This window comes from Nannospalax galili, unplaced genomic scaffold (genome assembly GCF_000622305.1).
Source record: "Nannospalax galili isolate Female #2095 unplaced genomic scaffold, S.galili_v1.0 scaffold281, whole genome shotgun sequence".
Lineage (NCBI taxonomy): Eukaryota > Metazoa > Chordata > Mammalia > Rodentia > Spalacidae > Nannospalax > Nannospalax galili.
In genome coordinates, this window is record NW_008349068.1 from 10,772,358 (window position 1) to 10,794,842 (window position 22,485).

The 22,485-nt window shown below is 36.7% G+C and overlaps 1 protein-coding gene across 7 annotated transcripts in view; it reads right to left on the reverse strand.

Moving 5' to 3' along the window:
• Ikzf2 (IKAROS family zinc finger 2) overlaps positions 1–22,485 on the reverse strand; it is a 148,775-nt gene that overhangs the window by 26,504 nt on the left and 99,786 nt on the right. For all 7 annotated transcript variants that reach the window (XM_029569940.1, XM_008846249.3, XM_008846250.2 and 4 more), the window contains one exon: positions 15,695–15,862. In XM_029569940.1, the coding sequence (XP_029425800.1) occupies positions 15,695–15,862 (168 nt within the window). The remainder of the gene's footprint in view (positions 1–15,694; positions 15,863–22,485) is intronic.

Genomic DNA, 22,485 nt, shown 5'->3' on the forward strand with positions numbered 1-22,485 from the left:
TTTAATATCTAATTTTTTATGGTAATTACTTACAGAATTTTAAATTAACTTCAAGACAGATTAGCACTAACATCTGGTGCAAATGATACTTTTCTTTCTGTCTTTGACCCTTATACTTCGAATTATTGGTCTGTTTTACTGTATCGACTTTGCATATGAACAACTTTAAGGATCTTTTCTGTGTGCATATTTGTGATTGTGAGTGTGTGGTGTTTGTGTGTGTGGTATTTGTGTGTGTACACATGTGTACAGGTGTACTCAGCCATGCATGTGCATGTGGAGGCGACAGGACAATGTCAGGCATCTGTCTGGTCCTCCACCTGAGACATAATCTCTCGGTGATCCTAGAGCTCACTGTTTTTGCCAGTGAGTCCCTGGGATCTGCCTATCTCTGCACCCCACCTCAGTACTGGAGTTACTGGTACATACCTCCATGCTCATTTTTTACGTAGCTGCTAGAGATCTGAACTCAGATCTTCCTGCTTGTTCAGCAAATATTTTACACACTCAGTCATCCCCTCAGTCCTTGATTTTAAGGGTTTTGGCTGTTAGTGTTATACTGCAGACTAAAAGAAGCTTCTGAAAATGTACACTTGCACTAGTTGTGTATGAAGGAATCTTTCCATACTGTCACTAAAAAAAGAATGTTGTTCTTAAAATAATAAGTTTTCCACTAAGGTGCTAAATCTATGTCCCAAAATTATAGGAAGGTATTTTGGGGTGTAAAGTAGTCTCTTAGGAAGTCCATAAGAGGAGAAGAAGTAAATGGTTACAGAGGTAAATAGTAATTTTCAAAACTTCTCAGAGAAAATACAGTCTATTTGCTCAATTTTAACAGTAGATCACCGTACATTTATTCAGTGACAGATTTTTTCGTGAAGTTTGGTTTCAATAGTTTTAGCACAAAGAGAGTACTGCATAAAAATCAATATGGAACAGGAAATGGGAGTGGTATTGTCCAAGATGGTTCCTAAGTTCAGGAAATTGAGTTGTGTCTATGAAGACATACAATATCACTAGTAAGTCACTGGGGCTATTTAACAATGATAAAATGTCCTCTCCTCAATTTATATATTCTAATAAATTTTCATGTGGCTCTTAGGTTGTTAGGATGCAAATATTTATCAAGGTATTTGAATCTGTGTAATAAATGAAACTATTAGGCTTTTATATTAGTTCAAAGAAACTAAAAAGGATACAAAGACAAAAAAGACACACAGTAACCCAAGAAGGCCTGGAAATGTCTATGCAAGACAATATAACATACATTATTTTCCCTTTTAATTTTCATTCATGAAAGTGAACATTAAAAAAAGTTATTAGGCATTTGCATGTTGTCCTTTCAAATTATTCATGACCTTTGTCTGTTTATGGATTATATTTCAATGCTATAATCGTTCACATCAAACTTACCTCAGTCTCTCTGTATGTAACTGTTAGCCATGCTTTGAAGACACTGAGACAGAACTGGAAAGGCATAAAGTAACTAGGACACTGTTTTGCTTAGTGTGCTTGTGGAAGCCATTACTTTCATGACAGTTAGGCTAATACGAAGAAGATGAGGAAATCATGCCAAGAACTAGGGGAAAAGCTAGAGGCAGAGACTCCTAGGCTCATCTGTCACTACAAAATTGGAGAGGTAGGAAAGAAAATGAACCTACAGGGATGAAGAACTCAGAATAGAAGAATGCGATCAAGTCAGACTGGAACTTCGGGCAGAATTTCCAATGTCCCTGGTATGTAGTTTGGTCTTATTTTAAGGGCAATGGAAAACCATTCAAAGATTTTGAATAGAAAAGTCATATAATTTAAACTGAGGGTTTTTTATAATGGTCTAATATTTATTAAATAGTAGAAAACAGGGCTGAGGTGTAGCTCAGTAGCAAAGCATCTGCTTAGCAAGGACAAGGCTCTGGGTTGAATTCCAAGAACGAAGGGTCCAGGGAGAGAGTGAGACTGGGAAACACATAACTACTGACCTCCATTCATTATAAACAAGAATTTCCATCTGAGTGAGTCCATTCAGCATTCATTCATTCTGCTGATTGACTGAGATCGATATATTAGATAAGGGGTTGGAAATGAGAAACTGAATATAACAAAATCTCTTCGTTTGGATCCATGTTTAGAACCTTTGCATCTTATGTATAGTTATTGTCATCATTCTGCTGTGCAATTTACAGGGGTACTGCTACAGATGATTTATACCTTAAATGATACCTTAATCATATTCTAAAAATGTATATGGTAATAATCAATGATACTTCTTATTTTTATTGCTTGATTTTCTACCATTTAGGAGTCCTCTTACAAGACTGGTAAGACAGAACAGGCTCTAGATAAAGAGGCTTCTTTGACACATGGATCAAGTAGGAAAAATAAAGTGTGGGTGTTAGCGTACAAAAATAAGAAATGAATAAATAAATCCAAAAAAAGCCCCCCCCCAATACGGAGTTTTGTGCTCTTATGGACATGACATGAACAATGAATTGAGGTTGGCACTGGCCTGCAGCCTCTCCACTTCCACCATGATGTTACAAACATATCATATCTGCAGACTCAGTGCTACACGGAAAGTGAGTAGGAACGACTTAAGACTGTCCAGCCACCATTCACAGGTCAAAGCTGCTGTAAACACTGAATCAGGATAATGTGTGAAGACATCAAAGAGAAATGAAAACACTTACATGAAATGGAAGTACACCACAGAAGAAGTTTCTCATCAATAATTAGTTCTAGAAATACATAGGGAAGTTAAGGTAGCATAACTATTGCTGTTTATAAAACACAAAGTTGCACACCCTAGTGAAATTTTCCTGTTTTATAAAGAGTATATAAGGTAAAGTAGACAAGTAATGATTTTTGCTCTAGGTGGAAAAAAGAGGTGTTCTACTTGGGAGAAATCAATGGATTGTCTTACCAGTTTGTTCACTGAAAGTGGCTTTTATCTGGTGGTCAAATTTCAAGGAGCACAGCCTCAAGTGTTTGTTTAAGATTCAGGGAATAATAAACTAATCCCACCCTTCTCTTCAGTGCAGAGCAGGCAGAGAGGCACTGGGGCATCATTATCAGGGCTTGATGGGTGAAATCAGCACAGCACAGTTATGCAAATCATGTGTGCAACTGATATTGTTTTCGTGATTATCAATGTAATCCAGTTCTATCAACTACCTCCAGGAAAGAAAGGAGGGTGTGAGGGTGAGGAAAGTTCACCCTTGGGAGATCACCTAGAAAACGGGGCAGCTGCCAGGTCTAAGATCAGTTTAGAACTGATGGAGGCCTGCAGGACAAAATATACTAAACTGAAAATGCTCATTGACATCAGCATGAGTTGTACTAGATTCAATTTATAAGTCAGCCTCATTTAATCTAATGTGACTATCATTATATTGACCTTTAGATTTGTGCTTTAAAGAAAAAACTTCTTGGGGCTGGGGCAGTGACTCTATTGGTAAAGTGGCTTCTGTACAAACAGGAGGACCTGAGTTTAGATCCCTGGCATCCACATAAAAAGTTAAGCATGGCCATACATGTCTGTAACCCCAGCACTAGAGGTGGTGATGGCAGGGGGTGCAGAGACAGGTCCCTGATATGCACTGGCCAGTCAGCCTAGATAATCAGTGAGCCCCAGGTCCTAGCAAGACATCCTGCATCAAAACAAGGTGGATGGCTCTGGAGAGCAACATCTGAAGTTGGCCTCTGGCCTCATATGTTCATGCACACTTATGTATGTAGATCTGACCACACATCCATGCATGTTCATATGTGCATACTCACATACACAAAGAAATAACTATGTTTGACACAGTTATCAGACTGTCTCTTCTGAGATTTAAAACTAGAACAACTAAAATATTTTCTTTAACAATACAGTAAAAGGTTATGCCATTTTCATAAATATAGTCAAAGGTTAGCTCCCTTTCAATCCAAGCCAGACAACACTTTTGAATACTTATGAAACTGAATTAAGTGGAAAAGCTATCTGTCTTATCAGATTTTCTGAAGGCATGAAGCTTATACCTTAAGAATCCCTGAGGATTTGTTTCCCATTCTACGATAGGTAAACATGCAAATATAGTCAAAATAAGAGTGAGTCATAATATTGATCCATATAGAGATTTTCCCATGATAGTTCAAGGTGTAATTGCACAAAATGCATAAATTAGGTGTTGGTTTTTTTTTTTTTTTTTTTTTTTTTTGGTCTCTTTGAAACAGGGTCTCCCTATAGCCCCAACTGTCCTGGAACTCACTATGTAGACCAGGCTGGCCTTGAACTCACAGAGATCTGCCTGCCTCTGCCTCCTGAGTGCTGGGATTAAAGGCTTGTGATACCATGCCTGGCCCAAATTAGGTATTTTTAAAAAAGAAAAATCAGTAAGCTTTTGGTAATCACTGTACTATTTAATTGGCATGTTTTAAAAATCAATATTGGAAGTAATATAAGCATTAAATAATTCTGAGCTAATTTTTATGGATAGTATATAGTCCTTGGAATTACAAGGACATAACTAATCTAGATAGCTCTTGATTCAATAAAAACCTAAAAATGTACAACAGAAAAGACAATGTTTTAACAGATGGGCATTTATGTGGCACAACTGGTTGGGTTCCTTTTTATAGGACAAAATTGCTTTAAACTGACAATTAGACATAAATAGCAAATTTCTTAAACTAAAAAATGGTTAAATATTGAATAGTTCAGAAAGTATTGTAAAAAAAGTCAATATTCTTAGGGTGATTATAAATAAATTAGTTGTTTGTTCAGAACAACACAGGCTTATTCATCCTAAGGCAAAGAACTTTAGCACTGGAAAGTTTTTCCAATTTCTTATTCCAAGGTTATGATACAGATATATCACAAAAAGTACTCTTACCAAGCATTGATGTTAAGTGATATGTTCAAAGAGAAAATTGTATACTAGGGAATTATTTAAATGAATATCAATATTTCACTTAGAATTTACTGGAAAACATTACTGAAGACATGGAATAATTTTTTTCTTAAAATGATAACAAACAAAACTAATTTAGAACAATTCTGCTGATCTGCATATTTAATATTTTACGCACATATTCTTTGGGTAAATAACTCAGTGCTAGATCAAATGGCATCTCAATGAGTATTTGGCTTGTTGATTTCAATAGATAATGACTAAACTTCTTTGGAACTTAAAATTTTTCTTTTTAAATGTTTTAAATGATTCTATTTTGTAGAAATAATTTTTCATACTAATAAAAGATCTATCACAAGCCCATGGCCAAAGCTGAAAAAAATTTTTAATGTGTGTGTTTTCCTTCTTCATATATGTATGTGTATCATGTGCATGCAATGTCTATGGAGGCCAGAAGAGGATGTCCAGATCTCTGGGGCTGGAGTTACGGGTGGTTATGAGCTTCTGTGAAAGTGCTTGAAGCCCAAACTGGGTCTTTTACAAGAGCAAGTGCTCTTAACCTCTGAGCTATCTCTCCAGCCCCAAAGTTAAGTTTCTGATATGGCATAAAAACATTAATGACCCTGTGAGAGGAATTCTTATTCATTTTTTTCACTATAAAACTCATAAAAATGTTTCCTATACACTAAAAATGTATAAGTGCTTATAATTTATTTCAAATCATTTTTTACATTTTTCTTTTATGATTTATTTAAATTATATGTATGTGTGTCTGTCCATGTGTGGGTATGTGCATGTGAATGCCAGAGCCCACAGGGCCTGGGGGCTGCCTTGCTGTTCCTAGAGACGGAATTACAGGCAGTTGTGAGCAGCCTTACTTGGGTGCTGGGAACTTAACTCTAAGCTGCAAGAATAAGTGCTCACAACCACATAGCCATCTCTGTAGTCCCATTTTGTAATTTAAATTTGTGTACATTAGACTATGTGAGAAACACACTTGAAATAGTAACTGGAAAAATACACAATTCTAGTTCTTATGATATTCAGAAAAGTAACAAGTATGTTAGATATTATTTTTAATTAATAAGGGGCTCCAGGGCTTAACTGAGATACAATTTCCATGAGTATTGACTGTTATAAAAAGAACTAAGTGGATCAAATAAAATATACGCAACAGACTGTTCAATATCTTCAAAGGTAAGGATTATAACCACTTGTTAAACTCAAAATCCAAACACAAATGTAATAAAAATCGTTTTTGGAACAGAAACACTGATTCTCTGATTTGGCATTAAGTCACATCTATACTGTGCTATATTATAATCTATATAAGGTACTTCTGACTATATGGTATATCTCAAGGTTGCTAAGAGGTAAGTCTTTAAATTTGAACAGGTACCCAGTGTTTCTACAACTTAAATCTGGAACATGATTTTCAAACGGCAGCTCGTTTTCTCACTGCATTGAAATTTGACTGTGATTTTCAGCTGTTGATAGGACATCCCAGTTCTTCACTTCTTTCTCCCTTTCATCTTCCACAGTCCTAATACGCCATCTAAATTTCTAAGGGAAAGTTTTCCTTCTTAAGACATGGGTTAGCAGAGAGTAGCAGAGAAAGTAAAGGCGCTGTGAAAGTCAACAAGAACCTTCTAGTAAATTTGTTTTATGTCCATTTAAAAAGTTAAAATAAACTGGGAAAACAAAACCAACCAAGAAACAAAACACTGCTTTTTAAGGTTTGTTCACAAGCTGAATAGCTAACACACTGTAGTTAACATCATTGATAGTAGCAGACTAGACAGACCTAAAAAACCAATCAGGTACTTGAGAAAGTCACATAGCTCATTTGCAGCAACCTCATTCTTAAGCTCAGATTCCCTGATCTATCCCCTTCCCTGGGGCTCTCTTCTTCCCTCCCTCTTGCTCCCCTCTTTTCTTTCTTCCTCCCTTTCTCCTTCTTTCCTTATTTTATTATTAGGAGTTACTTTAAGAGAGTTTTAAAGGGGATGTTTCACATATCACAATAGCAGTAAAGGACACAGATTCTGGAATTTGATTGCCTTGGTTTGAACCCTCTCTCTGCTTCAGTCTCCCTCTCTGCATGACAGGAATAATAGCAAGAAGTTCTCTTATCCAACTTTCTGTGACTGCCTCTCTAGTCCCTGTGTAGATGTACTGTTGAGTAACCTGAATTCTAGCACCCTTGGAGGTTGGTGGGCTCCTCTTTAGTATGTCCAGGTTTACTCATAGGAGATGAACTCTAGAATCATTAAAGGTTAAGTATGGAAGCTGGGTTCACTGGGTCAAGTGCTTGCTAGGCAAGTGTTAGGACCTGAGTCCAAATCCCCAGAATCTACATAAAGCTTGGTAGCTTTAGCAAGGTGGCAGATGTCCGTTATCTCAGTGCTCCTCCAGTGAGATAGGAGGTAGGTTTGTGAGTCAGTCAACTAGCCTGGGGTATGCAGAAGCGAACAACAAAAGAGAGACCCTATTTCTAACAAGGTGGGAGGTAAGGACCAGCACCCAAGATTGTTTTCTGGCCTCCAATACCCAAGGCTGTTCTCTGACCTCCACATGTATGCCATGCTGTGCTCATGGCCACACTCACGCACAACTCACACATACCTCACTCCATCCCGATACACAAAAAGAGAGTTAACTCTGACTGTACCCAAACCTATTGACATCACCTATACCTATAATTATAATCATATAAATTATTTGTATATTCAATTTCCAATGATATAAATATAAACAGAGCTACTTCTATTAAAATGAATTTTACCACTTTACAAAGATTCAATAAAGATGAGTTGATAACAATATTGCTAACAAGTTGTATGGTAGGCAAAGACAGCCATACCAATTATTGAAAAAACTATCAACAATTTAACAGAGGTCTGATTGCTTCACAAAGGTCTTTAAATTCTTAAACTGAAAAATATAATTATAGATGATGCCTTATAGGTGTGGTTTAGCTAAAAAATTTGTGTTATTAAAACCCAAGTTCCTCACTGAAAGAAAAGGCCCTGGACTTATGCCAAAAGATAAATGATTAAATACAAACAAAATATTTATATTTTAAATGCAAAGGTTTTTCGTTACGAGTATTTTCTTGCTATTAGAATGATTTCTACTTTTGCTTACTCCTTTTGCTTGTGTCAAGAGAAAAGGAATTTAATTAAATAATCCATGGAAAGTGTTTAGTATAGTACTTACTGTATTGAGATTGCTCATGAATGCTAGGTATAATTTGTAAGTTACCAACTACTAGGTCAGTACAATTAAAATCATGAGGACCTTGTGTCCTCCTAGGAATGTGAGCCCCACATAGAAAATAAACTTACACAGAAATCATATAAGATTAAAAAATATACATACCTATAGCACTTAAAGGTATTTATTGCATATATTCCAGACATTTTTAAGTTTTTCCATTTTTAAAATTTAATATTTATTTTAATAAAATTAAAAATTTTAATTTTAATTTTATTTAATTTTATTTTTCATTTTTATTTTATGTGTATGTGTGTATTGCTTGCATGTAGGTAAGTGCACCTGTGTTGTGCAATGCCCGAGGCAGACAGAAGAGGCTGTTGTTGGATCACCTGGAACTGGAGATACAGACAGTTGTTAGCTGCCATGTGGGTGCTGGGATTTGAACCCAGGTCTTCTGCAAGAACATCCAGTGTTCTTAACTGCTAAGCCATCTCTCCAGCCCCAGGGCCATCTCTTGTAAGACTAATCAAAACCCGTGTCATGCAATGCTGTAGAGGTCAGAAGAGGGCTTCAGATTCCCCTGGAACTGAGTTAAGGACGGTTCATAGATGCCATGTGGGTGCTGGGAATCGAAGCCGGGTCCTCTGCAAGAGCAATTAGTGCTCTTAACCACTGAGCCATCTCTCTAGCCCCAGTTTTTCCATTTTTTAAACTGTAATATGTATGACAGAAATACATAATGTTCACCAATACTGGATCCATTTTTTATCAACTACTAACAGAAATCAGCAAAGTGTCAAGTCTATAATACAAGAAGCAGAATTGTGGTACTAACATCCACTGTAATTACTAAATACAATACAACAATGGACAGGTGTTACCCAGAGACAAGGTGCAGCAAAATACTTTCTCTCAATAATAATATTCATGAAGAGAAATTAGATTTAAAATGATTTTAAACTACTACTTCTTAAATTTTAGTTAATCTGTTTGGGTTCCTTGGCCATTTTGTCATATTTTTTGCCCTGTTCCTGCAGAAAGCTAATTTCTATTGTTTCTTCAACAGATTTCCTTGTCCTTACTTCTGTTTAAGGTTAGTCAAGGGGAGGTACCAGCAGGAAAGTGAGACTTGAGGGTCACACCCTGGCAGGCAGGGGCTGTGTTCCTCCACTCACAGTCAGTGCTCAAGACCTCACTCCTTAATTCTAGCATCATTTAGTCCTCGTACCCTTCAGACTAGAGTTAGTGATGCCTCCCTGCAATAGTTAGCCTAAGCCCTTCAACATTCTTGTTGGCTTCCCTCATGTCTAACCGGTCCTCTTGCATATCTGTCTTTTAATGGATGCTCCCCAATCTGACCCCAGCTGAGAGTTTCATTGCTTTGTAGTCATAACCATTGAACATCAAGAGTTACAGGCAGCAAGACTGATCTAAGGCTCTGACAGCCAAATGGAATTCTGCAATGATTGTATTGCTCAGGCTTGAAAAGAGTTGGACAGAGCTGGACAGGCTTGTTACTGCAGAGTTGATAGTTGTGATGGCTAGTCCTAGTTGTCAACTTGATATGCTGAGATGAGTAACATTGAGGAATTTCCTCCAACAGACTGGCCTGGAGGCATTGAGCTGGAACCAACCTAGAAGGCTCCTCCTTGAAGATGAGCTTTCAGAGGATGCTATGCAAACTGCTAAGGGGGAAGATCAATCAATGATCCAACCCAGCTATAAAGTTTAATAACCACAACAATGACTGGCACAGCAAACTATCTCTATCAATGTAGTGGTGGCACTTTTATCTTGGGGATAATCAACGCTATGTAATTGGACTTAAAGCCTGCTCAGTGGGAGGGGGCTCATGTGTGGTACTGTAAACATAACCAAACATACATGGTTGAGAAGTTATAGATCTAGAGAAAAACATATGTCTGTTATATCCCTAGACAAATGTAATTTCTTACCGTATGCTAAATATGGATTTTTATATTTACAGACAAGTTACCTCTCATCACTCATCAAAGAAGTTTCTTTAGCAACAGATGGAGACTATTACAGAGTTCCACAACTGATCAAATGCAGAGAATAAGTTTCTGTAAGATGCCCACTGCTAAGTGACACATCTACACTGTAACTCTACACCTAAGGCTCAAGGTACACAGTGGAACAGGAGGCAGAGAAAATATTAATGCAGCTTTCAACCTTCGCCAGTGAGGCTTCCTCATTCAACAGAAGGTGAACAACACAGAAAGCCACAACTGGCCCAAATTAGAGAATAAGAGACTGCAGCGTGTGTCCCTGGATTGGACTCCTATATTAAACCTCTGCCACCCAGGGCTCAGGGAAAGATTGTAAGAGCCAGCGGCGGTGTATGACCACAAGGAAACAGAGTTTTGATCACTGCTGGGTGAGAATTGTTCTTCTTTAAGGGGGTGACACGAGATAGTTTGACCAGGCTGCATTGGATGACCTCATATCAAGGGACACAAACTTGACTTGATAGGCCTTAATATATATGACAGAATGCATGAAATCCACGGGGGGTGGGAGGGTGCAGATAGAGGAGGGGGTCTAAATATGATTAGGATGTATTGTATGAAATGCAGAAAAAAATCAATTAAAAAAGAAAAAGAAGGAAGAGAAAGGAAGAAAGGAAGGAAAGAGGGAAGGAAGGAGGGAAGGAAGGAGGGAAGGAGGGAAGGAAGGAAGGAGGGATGGAGGGAAGGAAGGAGGGATGGAGGGGAAGGTAGGAGGGATGGAGGGAAGGAAGGAAGGAAGGGAAGGAAGGAAGGAGGGAAGGAAGGAGGGAAGGAGGGAGGGAAAGAAGGAAGGAAGGAGGGAAGAAGGAGGGAAGGAAGGAAGAAAGGAGGGAGGGAAGGAAGGAAGGAGGGAGGGAAGGAAGGAAGGAAGGAGGGAGGGAAGGAGGGAGGGAAGAAAGCTGGTTGAGCACAAACTAGTCCCAAGCTAGTAAGCAGAATTCTTCTGTGGTTTCTGTCAAGCTCCTGGTTTGAGTTCCTGTCTTGGCTTTCCTCAATGATGGACTGTCAGCTGTGGAATGAAATAAACCCTTGCTGTCCCTAATTGTTTTTGGTCAGAGGGTTTTCTCTCAGCAAAGCAAAGTAGGACAATGTGATTACTGGTGAGCCCTAGATAGAATGAAGTGTGACACAGGGTAAGACTTGGGAAGCTATGGCAATTACATGCTAATACAGCTACAGCAACGTGTAGAGTCAAGTTCACGGTGTGACTTGGCTAATTCCAATGGCCCTAAGGGATATACAAAATGAAAGGACAAAATGAACACCCTGAATGCTCCAGTTGAAGGAAGGTGGAACCTGAGAACATTTATCTGCTTTAAATGACCTTTGTTTACCTAAGCCTAGGGCAAATATGGTTAAAGACTAGTTCCAAAATCTGATTTGAAGGGTTATGGAATTGTACTGCTAAATAAAGTAAGCAATATCCAAACTAATAGTTTTTGGTCACTGACCAATGACAGGGCTAAATAATGCATCTCCAGGTGAGTTACAGAAGCTAGTGAGACCTCCAGAAATCTGAAAGAGGTATTCATGTCAAATACCATTTAAACTGCTTATTATGATAATGCATGACATAGATGGATCCGTGCATGAGTGCAGATTTAACCACAGCACAATGACAGGTGCAAGCGCCACGCTAACTGAATCTTAACTGAAACATTTTAACATACCAGGGCCCTCAGGTAGAGAGCTAATTTGACTTCTTTGTAAAACAGTTCCTATCAACAAAGATAATCACAAGCAGCTGACTTCCACACTGCAGGACAACATACTTTCACTATCTTACCTTACTAACTCTGTTCTGCTCACAACCATAGAGTCTGGAGAACTCCTCATCTGAGCACACCATGAAACAAGCTGGACAGTTGCATTCATGACATTACACCAGCTGGACTTGACGAACAGGAAGGAGTAAACAGCCAAGATGTGTCCCAAGATAAATGCTAGAGGAAAGTGGATAAACTCCTGGAGACCTCAAGGACTTTCTGCACTGGTGAAATATTACAAGCCCATGGGGTCCGGGCTGCAATAGAGCTTCTCTGTCTTGTGATAAATTGCTACTCCTCATAATTTTCATCAGGAAGAACAAGGCTCAATATCTGGGTGATATAGATTCTGGAAACAGCAGAGACTGCATTTGAGTCTATTTCTCTGCTGGAAGTAAGCCAGGCTGCTAGTTGTGAGAGGAGCTTGGAACAGGAAAGAACTTGCAACATACCTGCCATGGTGAAAGGTACCCTGTACCCTTGGCTTAAAGATCCAGCACAAGCAACTATTTTTGGAAAGGCCTGTGGTGAGTAGAGGCACCATGTGACACCTCTCAGAGTGCCAATCTCTAATGGTTTTGTCATAAAGAACCTAGATCTACCAATAGCTATTCCCTGTTTTAAAAGCAGCTCTTAATTTGCTAATAATGCTAATTATGACTGAATACTAGGATACAGAGCTCCAAATAATGAAGAGGCCCAAATTATACCCTATGAACTAGGTGTTACCCCGTTTGTTCTATCATGGCATAAGAGGGATACATGAGCATTTCTGCTAAACGGAACTGAGATGAGGCAGTTCGTGAAGCCAAACATGTTTCATGAGCAATGATGAGGTGCCCATGGTAACTGCTCTGCTGCTACTCAATCTGTCCCCTTCAGTCCATCAATCACCTTGTGGGATGTTCTCAATGACCAGCTAATGGAGAAGGAAATAGTGTGTAAGTCCAGTTTGAAAACAGATTGTATAGTGCTTGGTGCTAGCGATGACTATGGTGCTTTCAGCCCCAATTGAGAGAAGGTAGTTTTGAGATGGGGAAAAGAGATTCCTTAGCAGCCTGGATTTCACCTAGCACTCTTGACTGTACACTTTGAGTGCAAGAAGAGACTGTCTGAGGTTATGACGTTCGGCATGGCCATATGGCCAACAACTAGAAGATTAATGACAAAGGTTTAGGGAGAGTTATATAGATGCATCTTGCAGAATTGATACAAAATATAATATGGTACCTACATTAATTCCTTAAAAGCATCCACTGTGGACAAGGCCCTTAGTAATCCAGACAAAGTAAGGTATCTTATGGGCATCAATGCTTACCTTACCATTCTGGTATCTGCTCAATGGACCCATGTACAAAGTGAAAACAGGAACAAGGATAGAAACTCTGGATTCGGGCACATTGACCCCCTGCTCTCCAGCAGCTAATTTATCGACCACCCTGGCTGAGGTCAAAATTCTCCAAAGCTGAGTTAGTTTTAGGTTGTTTCTGTACAATGGGGGCAAGAACTATGTTTGGAACATTGAGAATTATGGTGGCATCTCTTCAAAACACCTATTTGATAAATACTGGTTACTGAAAACTGCAGTAAATCAAGAAAGATGGGATCTCCAAAGATATATAACTTTCAGGAATTAAGGCTTGGCTCACTACTCGGATAAGGAACCTTGTCTAGCCAGGTGCTAGAGTACAAGCCAGGGAAGATGGGAGTGAGTGGGAAGAAAAAGCTACATAAACATTTTGAGCTTCTGACCAGTGAGAGAAGCACAGACACTGTTTTAGTTATTGTGAAGATTGATAATGGCTAATATCTTATATTTTAGTTAGTGTTGCTGACTCGAATCATCCTTGAAGATGTAGTACATGGGGCATCTCCCTGTAGTCACTACATTAAACTTTCTTAGTCAAACCAGTTCCTGTACGCTACTGGTTTATCTGCAGAAACCACAATTAGGTATACACAGTTGCGAAATAACAGAATAAGAGTTATAAGGACTGTGTCTTTATTTATGAAGATCAAGAAGCTAATATATTACAGGAAACCATGGTAATAATAGACATAGTTTTGTGAAGAATGAAGTAGAATTTTAAAATTATTATATATGAAGGTGAGACAAAATACATTTTCTTTTTTTAAATTTTATTTATTTTTATGTGTATGAGTGTATTGCCTGCATGGAGTAAGTGCCCCGTGTTGTGCAACGCCCGCGGAGGTCAGAAGAGGCTGTCGGATCCCCTGGGGCTGGAGTTACGGACAGTTGTTAGCTACCATATGGGTGCTGGGATTCGAACCTGTGTCTTCTGCAAGAACAATCAGTGTTCTTAACCACTGAGCCATCTCTCCAGCCCCAACAAAATACATTTTCATGAAAACATAAGGGCTATCTATTCCTTAATCAGTTCAGTCACATAATTTTTGTTATTGTTATTTGTTTTGCTTTTTATTTTTTTTGTGACAGTGTCCCTCTGTAGCCTCAGCTCACTTGGAATTAACTGTGCAGAGTAGGCTGGCCTCCATCTCACGGAGGTCCACCTGCCTTTGCCTCCACAGTGTTGGGCCACTGCGCCTGGCTCTGTTTAAACTAGCTTAATAAGTCGGAATGTATAGATAGCTGAAGGAAATATCTATAATCTCTTAAAAATGCTTTTTAACATACGATACTTTGACATACTTAGGATACAAAATGATACCACTTTAGGTGATAACTAGAGCAACATAATTTTAAAATAAAATATAATATAAATTAATATTAAGTTAGGAAGGAAAGTAAAATATACTTAGAATACTTCAAATAGTTTGTTTTAATATGCACACTAATTTAACATTTATAACTGCCCAAATTTAAGAGTTAATGTTTAAAATAGTTTTCTATAATTTACATTTATATTAAAAATTAAGTTCAGCCTTAAGTAGAGCAAGAAAAATGTAAAGAAGGGTAATGCAAGCACTCAGTAACACTTATTAATGTGTATGAAAATGTTGTTTTCACATGGCTTCTTATTAAAATTAATGTCATTAGAGAAAAGCATTTAAACTGACTTAAGTGTATTTATATTACTCTTTACACCTTTAATTTCTCAATAATGGCAATTCATGCTAAAATCAGATGAGATTCATTCAGATTTCTCATCATTCTTTTACTTCTATCTATTTATATTCTTGTATTTAAAAATCAAACATTCTAGATTATTAAGTCATTTTTGAAGCAGAAAAATTTTCCCAGTGACTACTTTGAAAGTTAGCAACACAAGGAGAGTTAAAGTGAAATAAATTACTGCAAGAGTCAACTTTCTAGTGAGTACAGTATTTTTAAATTTAAAAGTAACAATATTTGATTTCTCACTGAAGTCCAAGCCTGAGTATTGCACTGGTTAAAAAATAATTACAGTTTGCATTTCTTTTCTAGTTGACTCTAGAAAGGATGTCTGATATTTCACAAGGTCTTCAGTTTCTTGGATTAACCATAAACACTGTTTTAATAACTATAACACTAAATATTTCTAGAAAATTTACGTTGCAGCTGTTCTTTATTCTAATATCCTGATAAGACACTCATTAGTTAGCAGTGCCCCTTTTTTCCAAGTCTATTAATCTATAAAAGACCCATATGCATCCTATAGAAGTTGCCAATTTTTAATACACACACACACACACACACACACACAAAAAAAAAAAAAACAAAAAACCTGGTTGTTCCTAGTCCTAAACAAAAGCTTTACACTACTGAATGAAATGCTCTAACACATTCTTGAATTCTCATCTTTTAGCTTTAACTTGTGACACTTACCAGAGTGGGTCCTGAGGTGTCCTGTGAGGGCGTCCCTTCTTCTACAAGCATAGCTACAGAAAGGACATTTGAACGGCTTCTCTCCAGAGTGTAACTTTATGTGTCTCAGAAGGTTGCCCTTCTGAGTAAAGGAAGCTCCACACTGGTTACAGTGGAAGGGGCGCTCACCTGCAGACAGAGTGGGAAAGATCAAGTAGGTTATTGCAAGTGATTGGCTGGGCTTGCCATCCACCATTAACCTCAGTCAACTCTCTCTGTTCACCAGGTTCACCTCCCACATAAATCAAACCTTTGCTTTCTGTTACAGTGTGCTCTGTTAATACTAAAGGCTCACACGTTAGGTCAAATAGTCATTTCCTATTTAATATAAACTTGACAAGCTTCTTGTTACTGATTGAAAAGAGCACCAAAAAGGGCATTTACCAGTAACTGAACAGCTAGGCGCCATTGCTCACCTGATTGCCGCCACACAGCACTAAACCCTTGCAATGACAATAATTAGGAAGATCGATTTCAAGTTATGAATGAAGACATAGAAGTCAGAATATCAAAGTATCTAATACATTCAGGACTGAATCTGGTCAGCAAGAGGACTAAAATAGGCAGAAAAAACGAACAAGCTTTCAAAGCTCATTAGTACAACCTCCAAATATAACCACACTAGCTTTATTCTTTTGTTCACAAAAACGAAACTTTTGGCAAAAACTCTTGGTATACATGGGAAAATCCATGGAAAATTATCTATGTAGATTTTGCATATTCTCTTTATTTTATGAAAATCCATCTGTTTGACAGGAATCTTTTCACATTTCTCCTATTGGTGGATCTGTTATAGAATTCTTTAAGCCTGAATTCTCAGTTAAGTTTATTGGCATCAACTGGTAGACACTAATGTCATTAAACATAAAAACACATAGGCAGTGAGTCAGTAAAACGGCAAGTAGGATAATATTATCAAACTATGAAGAAAATATTCTTACTTTAAATTTGCCCATCTCTAAGCACAGACATGAAATAAACGATAAACTAACATATAAAAATTAGTAAAAAGATCTCATCCTAAAACTCAAAGTTTAGCAAAATTAAACACTTCCTTTTAGTTGAACTGAACCTTTTCTGCATTTGAGATTACACGATAATTATAATTTCTATAGTTTTTAATAGAATGTACATTGACTTGTCTTATTTTCTGTACCTTTACTATCTTTCATAGTAATAGTAAAGTGAAACATATATATATATATATATATACACACACACACACACATATATATATTTGGCCTATAATATAATGCAAACAAAGTGTTTCTACTTTAGAAGGAGGCTAGGGATTAAAACCGATGAATTGTCATCAGGCTCTGGTGGCAACCACTGCATATTCTATCATATATTTTGTTATAAAACCTGAAGAAAATAAAAATAGATAAGATCAGGCACATACTAGATTCTGTAATTTGCTTTTGAAAGTTAATGATGTATATACCAAAAAGTACAATCTGTGAGGACAGTAAAAGTTAAGTGCTTTCCTTACAAACTATTAAGCTGTTAGAACTAAGTTTACAAAAGTTCCTATATTATGCTGAAAAAAGTCATCGTATTAAAGTTAGCTTAAACTGTATTTTATTTAACTAGTTTGATGCATTTGGTAATTCTAAAACCCCTTATCTGACATTATGACATAATAAATGTTTTAAAATCTAATTTTGATCTGATGCTTAACTGAAATGGGTCTTGTGTATGATGCCTTAGCCTGCCCAAGTGCTGCAGTTACAGGTGTGTATGGCAGTATGCCTGAATTTTAAACCTAAGTTTTCATATTTTTTTTATTTACACACAAAAATGCAACTTAGCTTGATTCTTTGAATTTTTTTTCCCACTCAGGAAATAACAGAGTGCAACTTTAAAAATCATAATTATCCTCTACCCTTAACATGGAATTTATAATAAAAGGAAAGACAGGTACTTTTTTAACAAATTAACCTTTTGACAAGAAAACAGTGAATGTGAAGTATATTTTCATTTCAATTGTTTGGTTTGACTCTTGGAATCTTTCTATGTAAAGTTTCCCAGAAAAGTAACAAATGAGTCTGGAATAACTTTTAACAGGAATTAAATTAGCAGGTATGCTGAACAAAAATTTTTAAAACATGTTTGCCTTTGTGATGAACTGATTTAAATTGTCCTTAAGCCATTTATAATGTTTGAATTATGGTATTTTTAATCCATGTTAGTTAATTCATTATTTAAAATAGTGCTAGTCTAAAAAGGAAACAGTAATAAAGGGAATCCTTTTCAAAAGAATTTTTAAACTAATCTAAGTTTTATGAGATTAATAATGGGGTAATTTAGTGTTAACATTTACAAAATCTAGGCTGTTTTTGAAGCTTTTCACTAGGCAAGAGTCAGAGAGAGTGGGAAAGGAGAGTCTAGGTACACCTGAGAACACGGCTGGGTAGCGAGCAGAAGTCTAGTGAGGAGGCCTTTGCATATTTCCAAGGCCCTGGGATGGAAAGAACAAGACATGATGAAATGAACCTGGAAGGCCTTTTCTATAGCAACTGTGCTCTTTGATTTCAACCAGATAAAACTTCGAGAAATACTGATGTAAATTAAGACTAAGTCTTGATCGACTGATGCTCTTTGTTTTTGGTTGACAACTGTAGAGCTTTCCTAATTTTAGTTTGAAATCTGTGTAAGTGCTCTTAATATCTTGATTACAATGAACTGACAATTATCATTTCAACGACACAGTTACTGCATTCAACACTACAGCTACTTGCTATTAGAGTGAAACTTTCAATAACACTACTACTGAAGATGAGCATAAAAGCAGATAGCTTTTTTTCTTTTGGTATATATAACTATATTTTAGGAATACTCCAATATAGAGTATATATTCACAGCAACTTAAGAACAACTAAAAAAATCAGTAACTAAAAGTTCAGTAAAATATTCAGATTCTACTTTTCAAAATGGCGGGCTACTTCCCAGCCTGTGTATTATGAGGCTATGTGTAGACTTATATGGTAAAAAGTACACAAGGCCCAAATGGTATACTGTCATTGGGGTTTTAAACAATGCATCTGAATTATTTTAGTTTGTTCTTTAACTCAAATGGAGTGGATCAGCTCTTTGTGAGTAAGTAAACACTTTATATAGAATACTGTGTTCTTCATATATAAAATAAAAATTTAAGACCCCACAAATTTATTGCTCACATTGCTAATTACAATTCAAAAACAGAGTGGGTAATCAGAATAGCTAATTTTCCCACTGGTAGGCACAAAAGTGTGGACTAACAATTGGAAGAATAAGTAGGATATGCTCATGGTATTCTGCCTCTATTCTAAAGCTGATTGTGGGTTCTGTTTCAGTTTTATGGCTTTTTGATGTACAGTCTTATGTAGCTCAGACTGCCCTTGAACTTGCTCTGTAACCTGATTTCCTGATTTTTCCTACTTCTGTTTCTCAAGTGCTAGGATCACAGGTGAGCTCCACCAGAGCCCAGCCTGGTTAAGTTTTTTTAAACTGAGCTTGTCAATTTACTGGTTCATTTTTAGTTATTTGCTAGATTAGCTTTTGCATCATTTTTATTATGGACAAAATTTCAATAATTTATATAATTTCATAAATATATTCTTAAGAATCTGAATCTAAGTATTCAATAGAAGAGCAAACGTATATGCATCAACTTCCTTTTGCGAATCAAAGGCACAATGGTATTTCTGTGTTGGACGGGAAATCCAACTGGAAATACGAGGAAGCCTTGGAATAAGAGAAAGGCTCCACAATGCTGCAATGCAAAGAACACAGTGCTGAATGCTTAGTCATGAAGAGGAGAGTACTGTATCTCAAGAGGAGCAAAATTAAGTATTTTCTGTATTTCTAATGTTTTCATATATTCATGTTAACACATGAACTGAGTTGTACCTCTATTTGTTTTCTTCATCCTCTAATCTCAGTGTAGAGTGCCTGGAGTATCTGATGACAATATTACTGGATTGTTTTACTAAGGTACCGATGCTGAAGAAGCAAGAGCAGGCCATTGGAAGACACTGGAATTGGCACTTTAGTAGAGTATAAAGAAAATGAAAATGAAGAAAAGTGCATTAGCACTGATACTCTGTGTAACTGGAATAAGGTGGGAAGCTTTATATTGTTTTCACTGTTAATTTTATATTATTCTATGAGCTAAAAATGCTCAAAAAAGACTTCCAAAGGTCTTGCAGAGGATTTTCAACAGTGCCTTTTACTTAGTTACAAATAACATTTTAAGAGTGAGAAGTTCTTTTTTTTTTTTTTCCTAACAGAAGACAGTAATTCTTGATATTACAGGGAAAACTTTTGGTTATTGACTAGAATAACCTGTCATCAAACAGTACTGAAAATATGATGTCCCACCAAGATAAAACAAGTCATCAGAAATACATATTTAAAAAAGCTAGTTTAAGACACCACATCTAAAAAAGCATGGTTGGTATTCCAAGCTTTTCTACGAATGCCTATTAAAATTAAAACTCTCCCAGATCTGAAGAAGGTATTCTAATTTTCAAAATACTCCAATAGGCAAAAATCTTTGTGGTACTGTGAGTGTACTTTACATGGCTGTTTGGTCAGTTCTCCTGGCCTATACTTGCTGAGTGAGTCTCATAGTCTAGGATTTATGCAAATGTGTGCTACTGTTTATAAACATGCCCCATACCTATTAGATAATTTTTAGTATTTAAACAATTCAACTCCATATTTGTAAGCAAATATTAAGTGGCAAGTATAGTCAGCTTAGAATTATTGTAAAAACTAGCCATCCTCATGAATTTCACAACAGACACAGAGAAATATTAACCCTAATTTTTAAGAAAGGATGTTCTTGTTTTTATATTTTCTTAACTAAGAACATCAAAGTTTTATTAAAAATATTTCAAAAATAGTTTTTTAATATAAATTTTAGCATTCCAATGAACAGTAAGTGAAATTCAACTGTAAAGGAATTGAAGAAATTTAGCATGTCACAGGAAAGTTACATAGTTGCATGGAAGTTAAGTTCTTTAGCAGACTTACTCCAACACCATACATGTAGCTTTAGAAGCTCATTTTTTTTTTTTTTTTCCTTTTTGTCTTTTTGAGACAGGGTCTCTCGGTAGCCCCAGCTGTCCTGGAACTCACTATGTAGAGCAGGCTGGCCTCTGCCTCCCAAGTGCTGGGATTAAAGGCATGCGCCATCACACCTGGCTTGTAAGCTCATTTTAATAAAATATTTTATTTTTATTTTATCTGTACAAGTGTATTGTCTGCATGCATGTTATTAAGCTCATGTCCTGCAATGCCCACAGACTTCAGAAGAGGATGTTGGATCCCCTGGAATTGGAGTTGTTAGCAACCATGTTGGTGCTGGGAAACAAATCTGGGTCTTCTGCAAGAGCAGTCAGTGCTCTTTACTGTTGAGTCATTTCTCCAACCCATAGTCCACACTTTATGAACCCGAATTATTTCATGGGCACAAATGAAAAAGTAGATTTAAATAATTTTATAGACTTTTCCTATTCTTAATTAGATACCAGCACTTGATAAAACTTTTCCCAAGACATTAAAAAGAGAAAAGTTGCATTGTAATATGCTTTTTAATACATGATATTCTTTAAACAAAATATTCATAACAAAGCAAAGAGCAGAAATACTATTGTCTCTGTTAGAAAAAATATATACATGGGAAAGTGGATCATATTGTTTATGAGGTTGATTTTAATATGCAAGTTCTTATTGTAATTTAAAAATTCCATCCATAGTCTAAAGCCATGCCTCACAATGAATTGTTGACATATTACTACACCAATAATGGTGTACTGAAAGTAAACTAGCCCAGCAAACTGGAGGCCATGCTTCCAGTTTCTCTGATAATTTTGTCCAAGGAAGGGATACAGGGAAAAATCACTCCATTTGTGAGAGGTGTGAGTTAAAAACGCTTTGAAGCAATTATACAGCTCCTGTTTAAAGACAAAGTTATTTGATTATTTAGAAGTGAACTTTTACAATTAATTTTCTTCAGAGTCATTTCTCACTCTTCCAAATGAATACCACTTTTAAAACTTTAAGCATATTAATTATTACTATCCTGATACAGAATTCTACCATATTTTAGTAAGGACTATACTCTCTTAACAATTTTTTAATATAGACTTCAAAATATTTTTGTTGTGCTTTTATTTATTTATTTATTTTTAGATAGTCTTATGTAGCACAGGTTAATGTCAAACTTTTTTTTGGGGGGGTCTTTTTGAGACAGGGTCTCCCTGTAACCCCAACTGGCCTGGAACTCACTATGTAGACCAGGCTGGTCTTGAACTCACAGAGATCTGCCTGCCTCTGCCTCCCAAGTGCTGGGATTAAAGGCCTGTGCCACCACTCCCGGCGAATGTCAAATTTTGATATAATTAAAGGTGACCTTGACTTCTGATCCTCCTGTCTCCATTTCCCAAGTGTTGGGATTATGGGTATGCCAACAGGCTTTGCTAAACTTGAACATTTGTAAAAGAGTCAACTAACTTTCTTTTTTTAAAGGACTATTCCCTGTCTTCCCTCCTCTCTCCCCCTCAAGCTCTTTCTTCCTCCTTCCCTTTGGCCCTTCCTTTCCTTCATCCAGCAAAAAACTTGAAGAGATTAACTTAATACTTTCTCTTCATATGTCTGTCAATACCTAAAAGCATATATTAAATTTCTAAAGGATTTTTCCTCACCCAATTTTATAATTACACATTTCTACCTACACATCTGCTACCCTTAGTCATATCTGACCC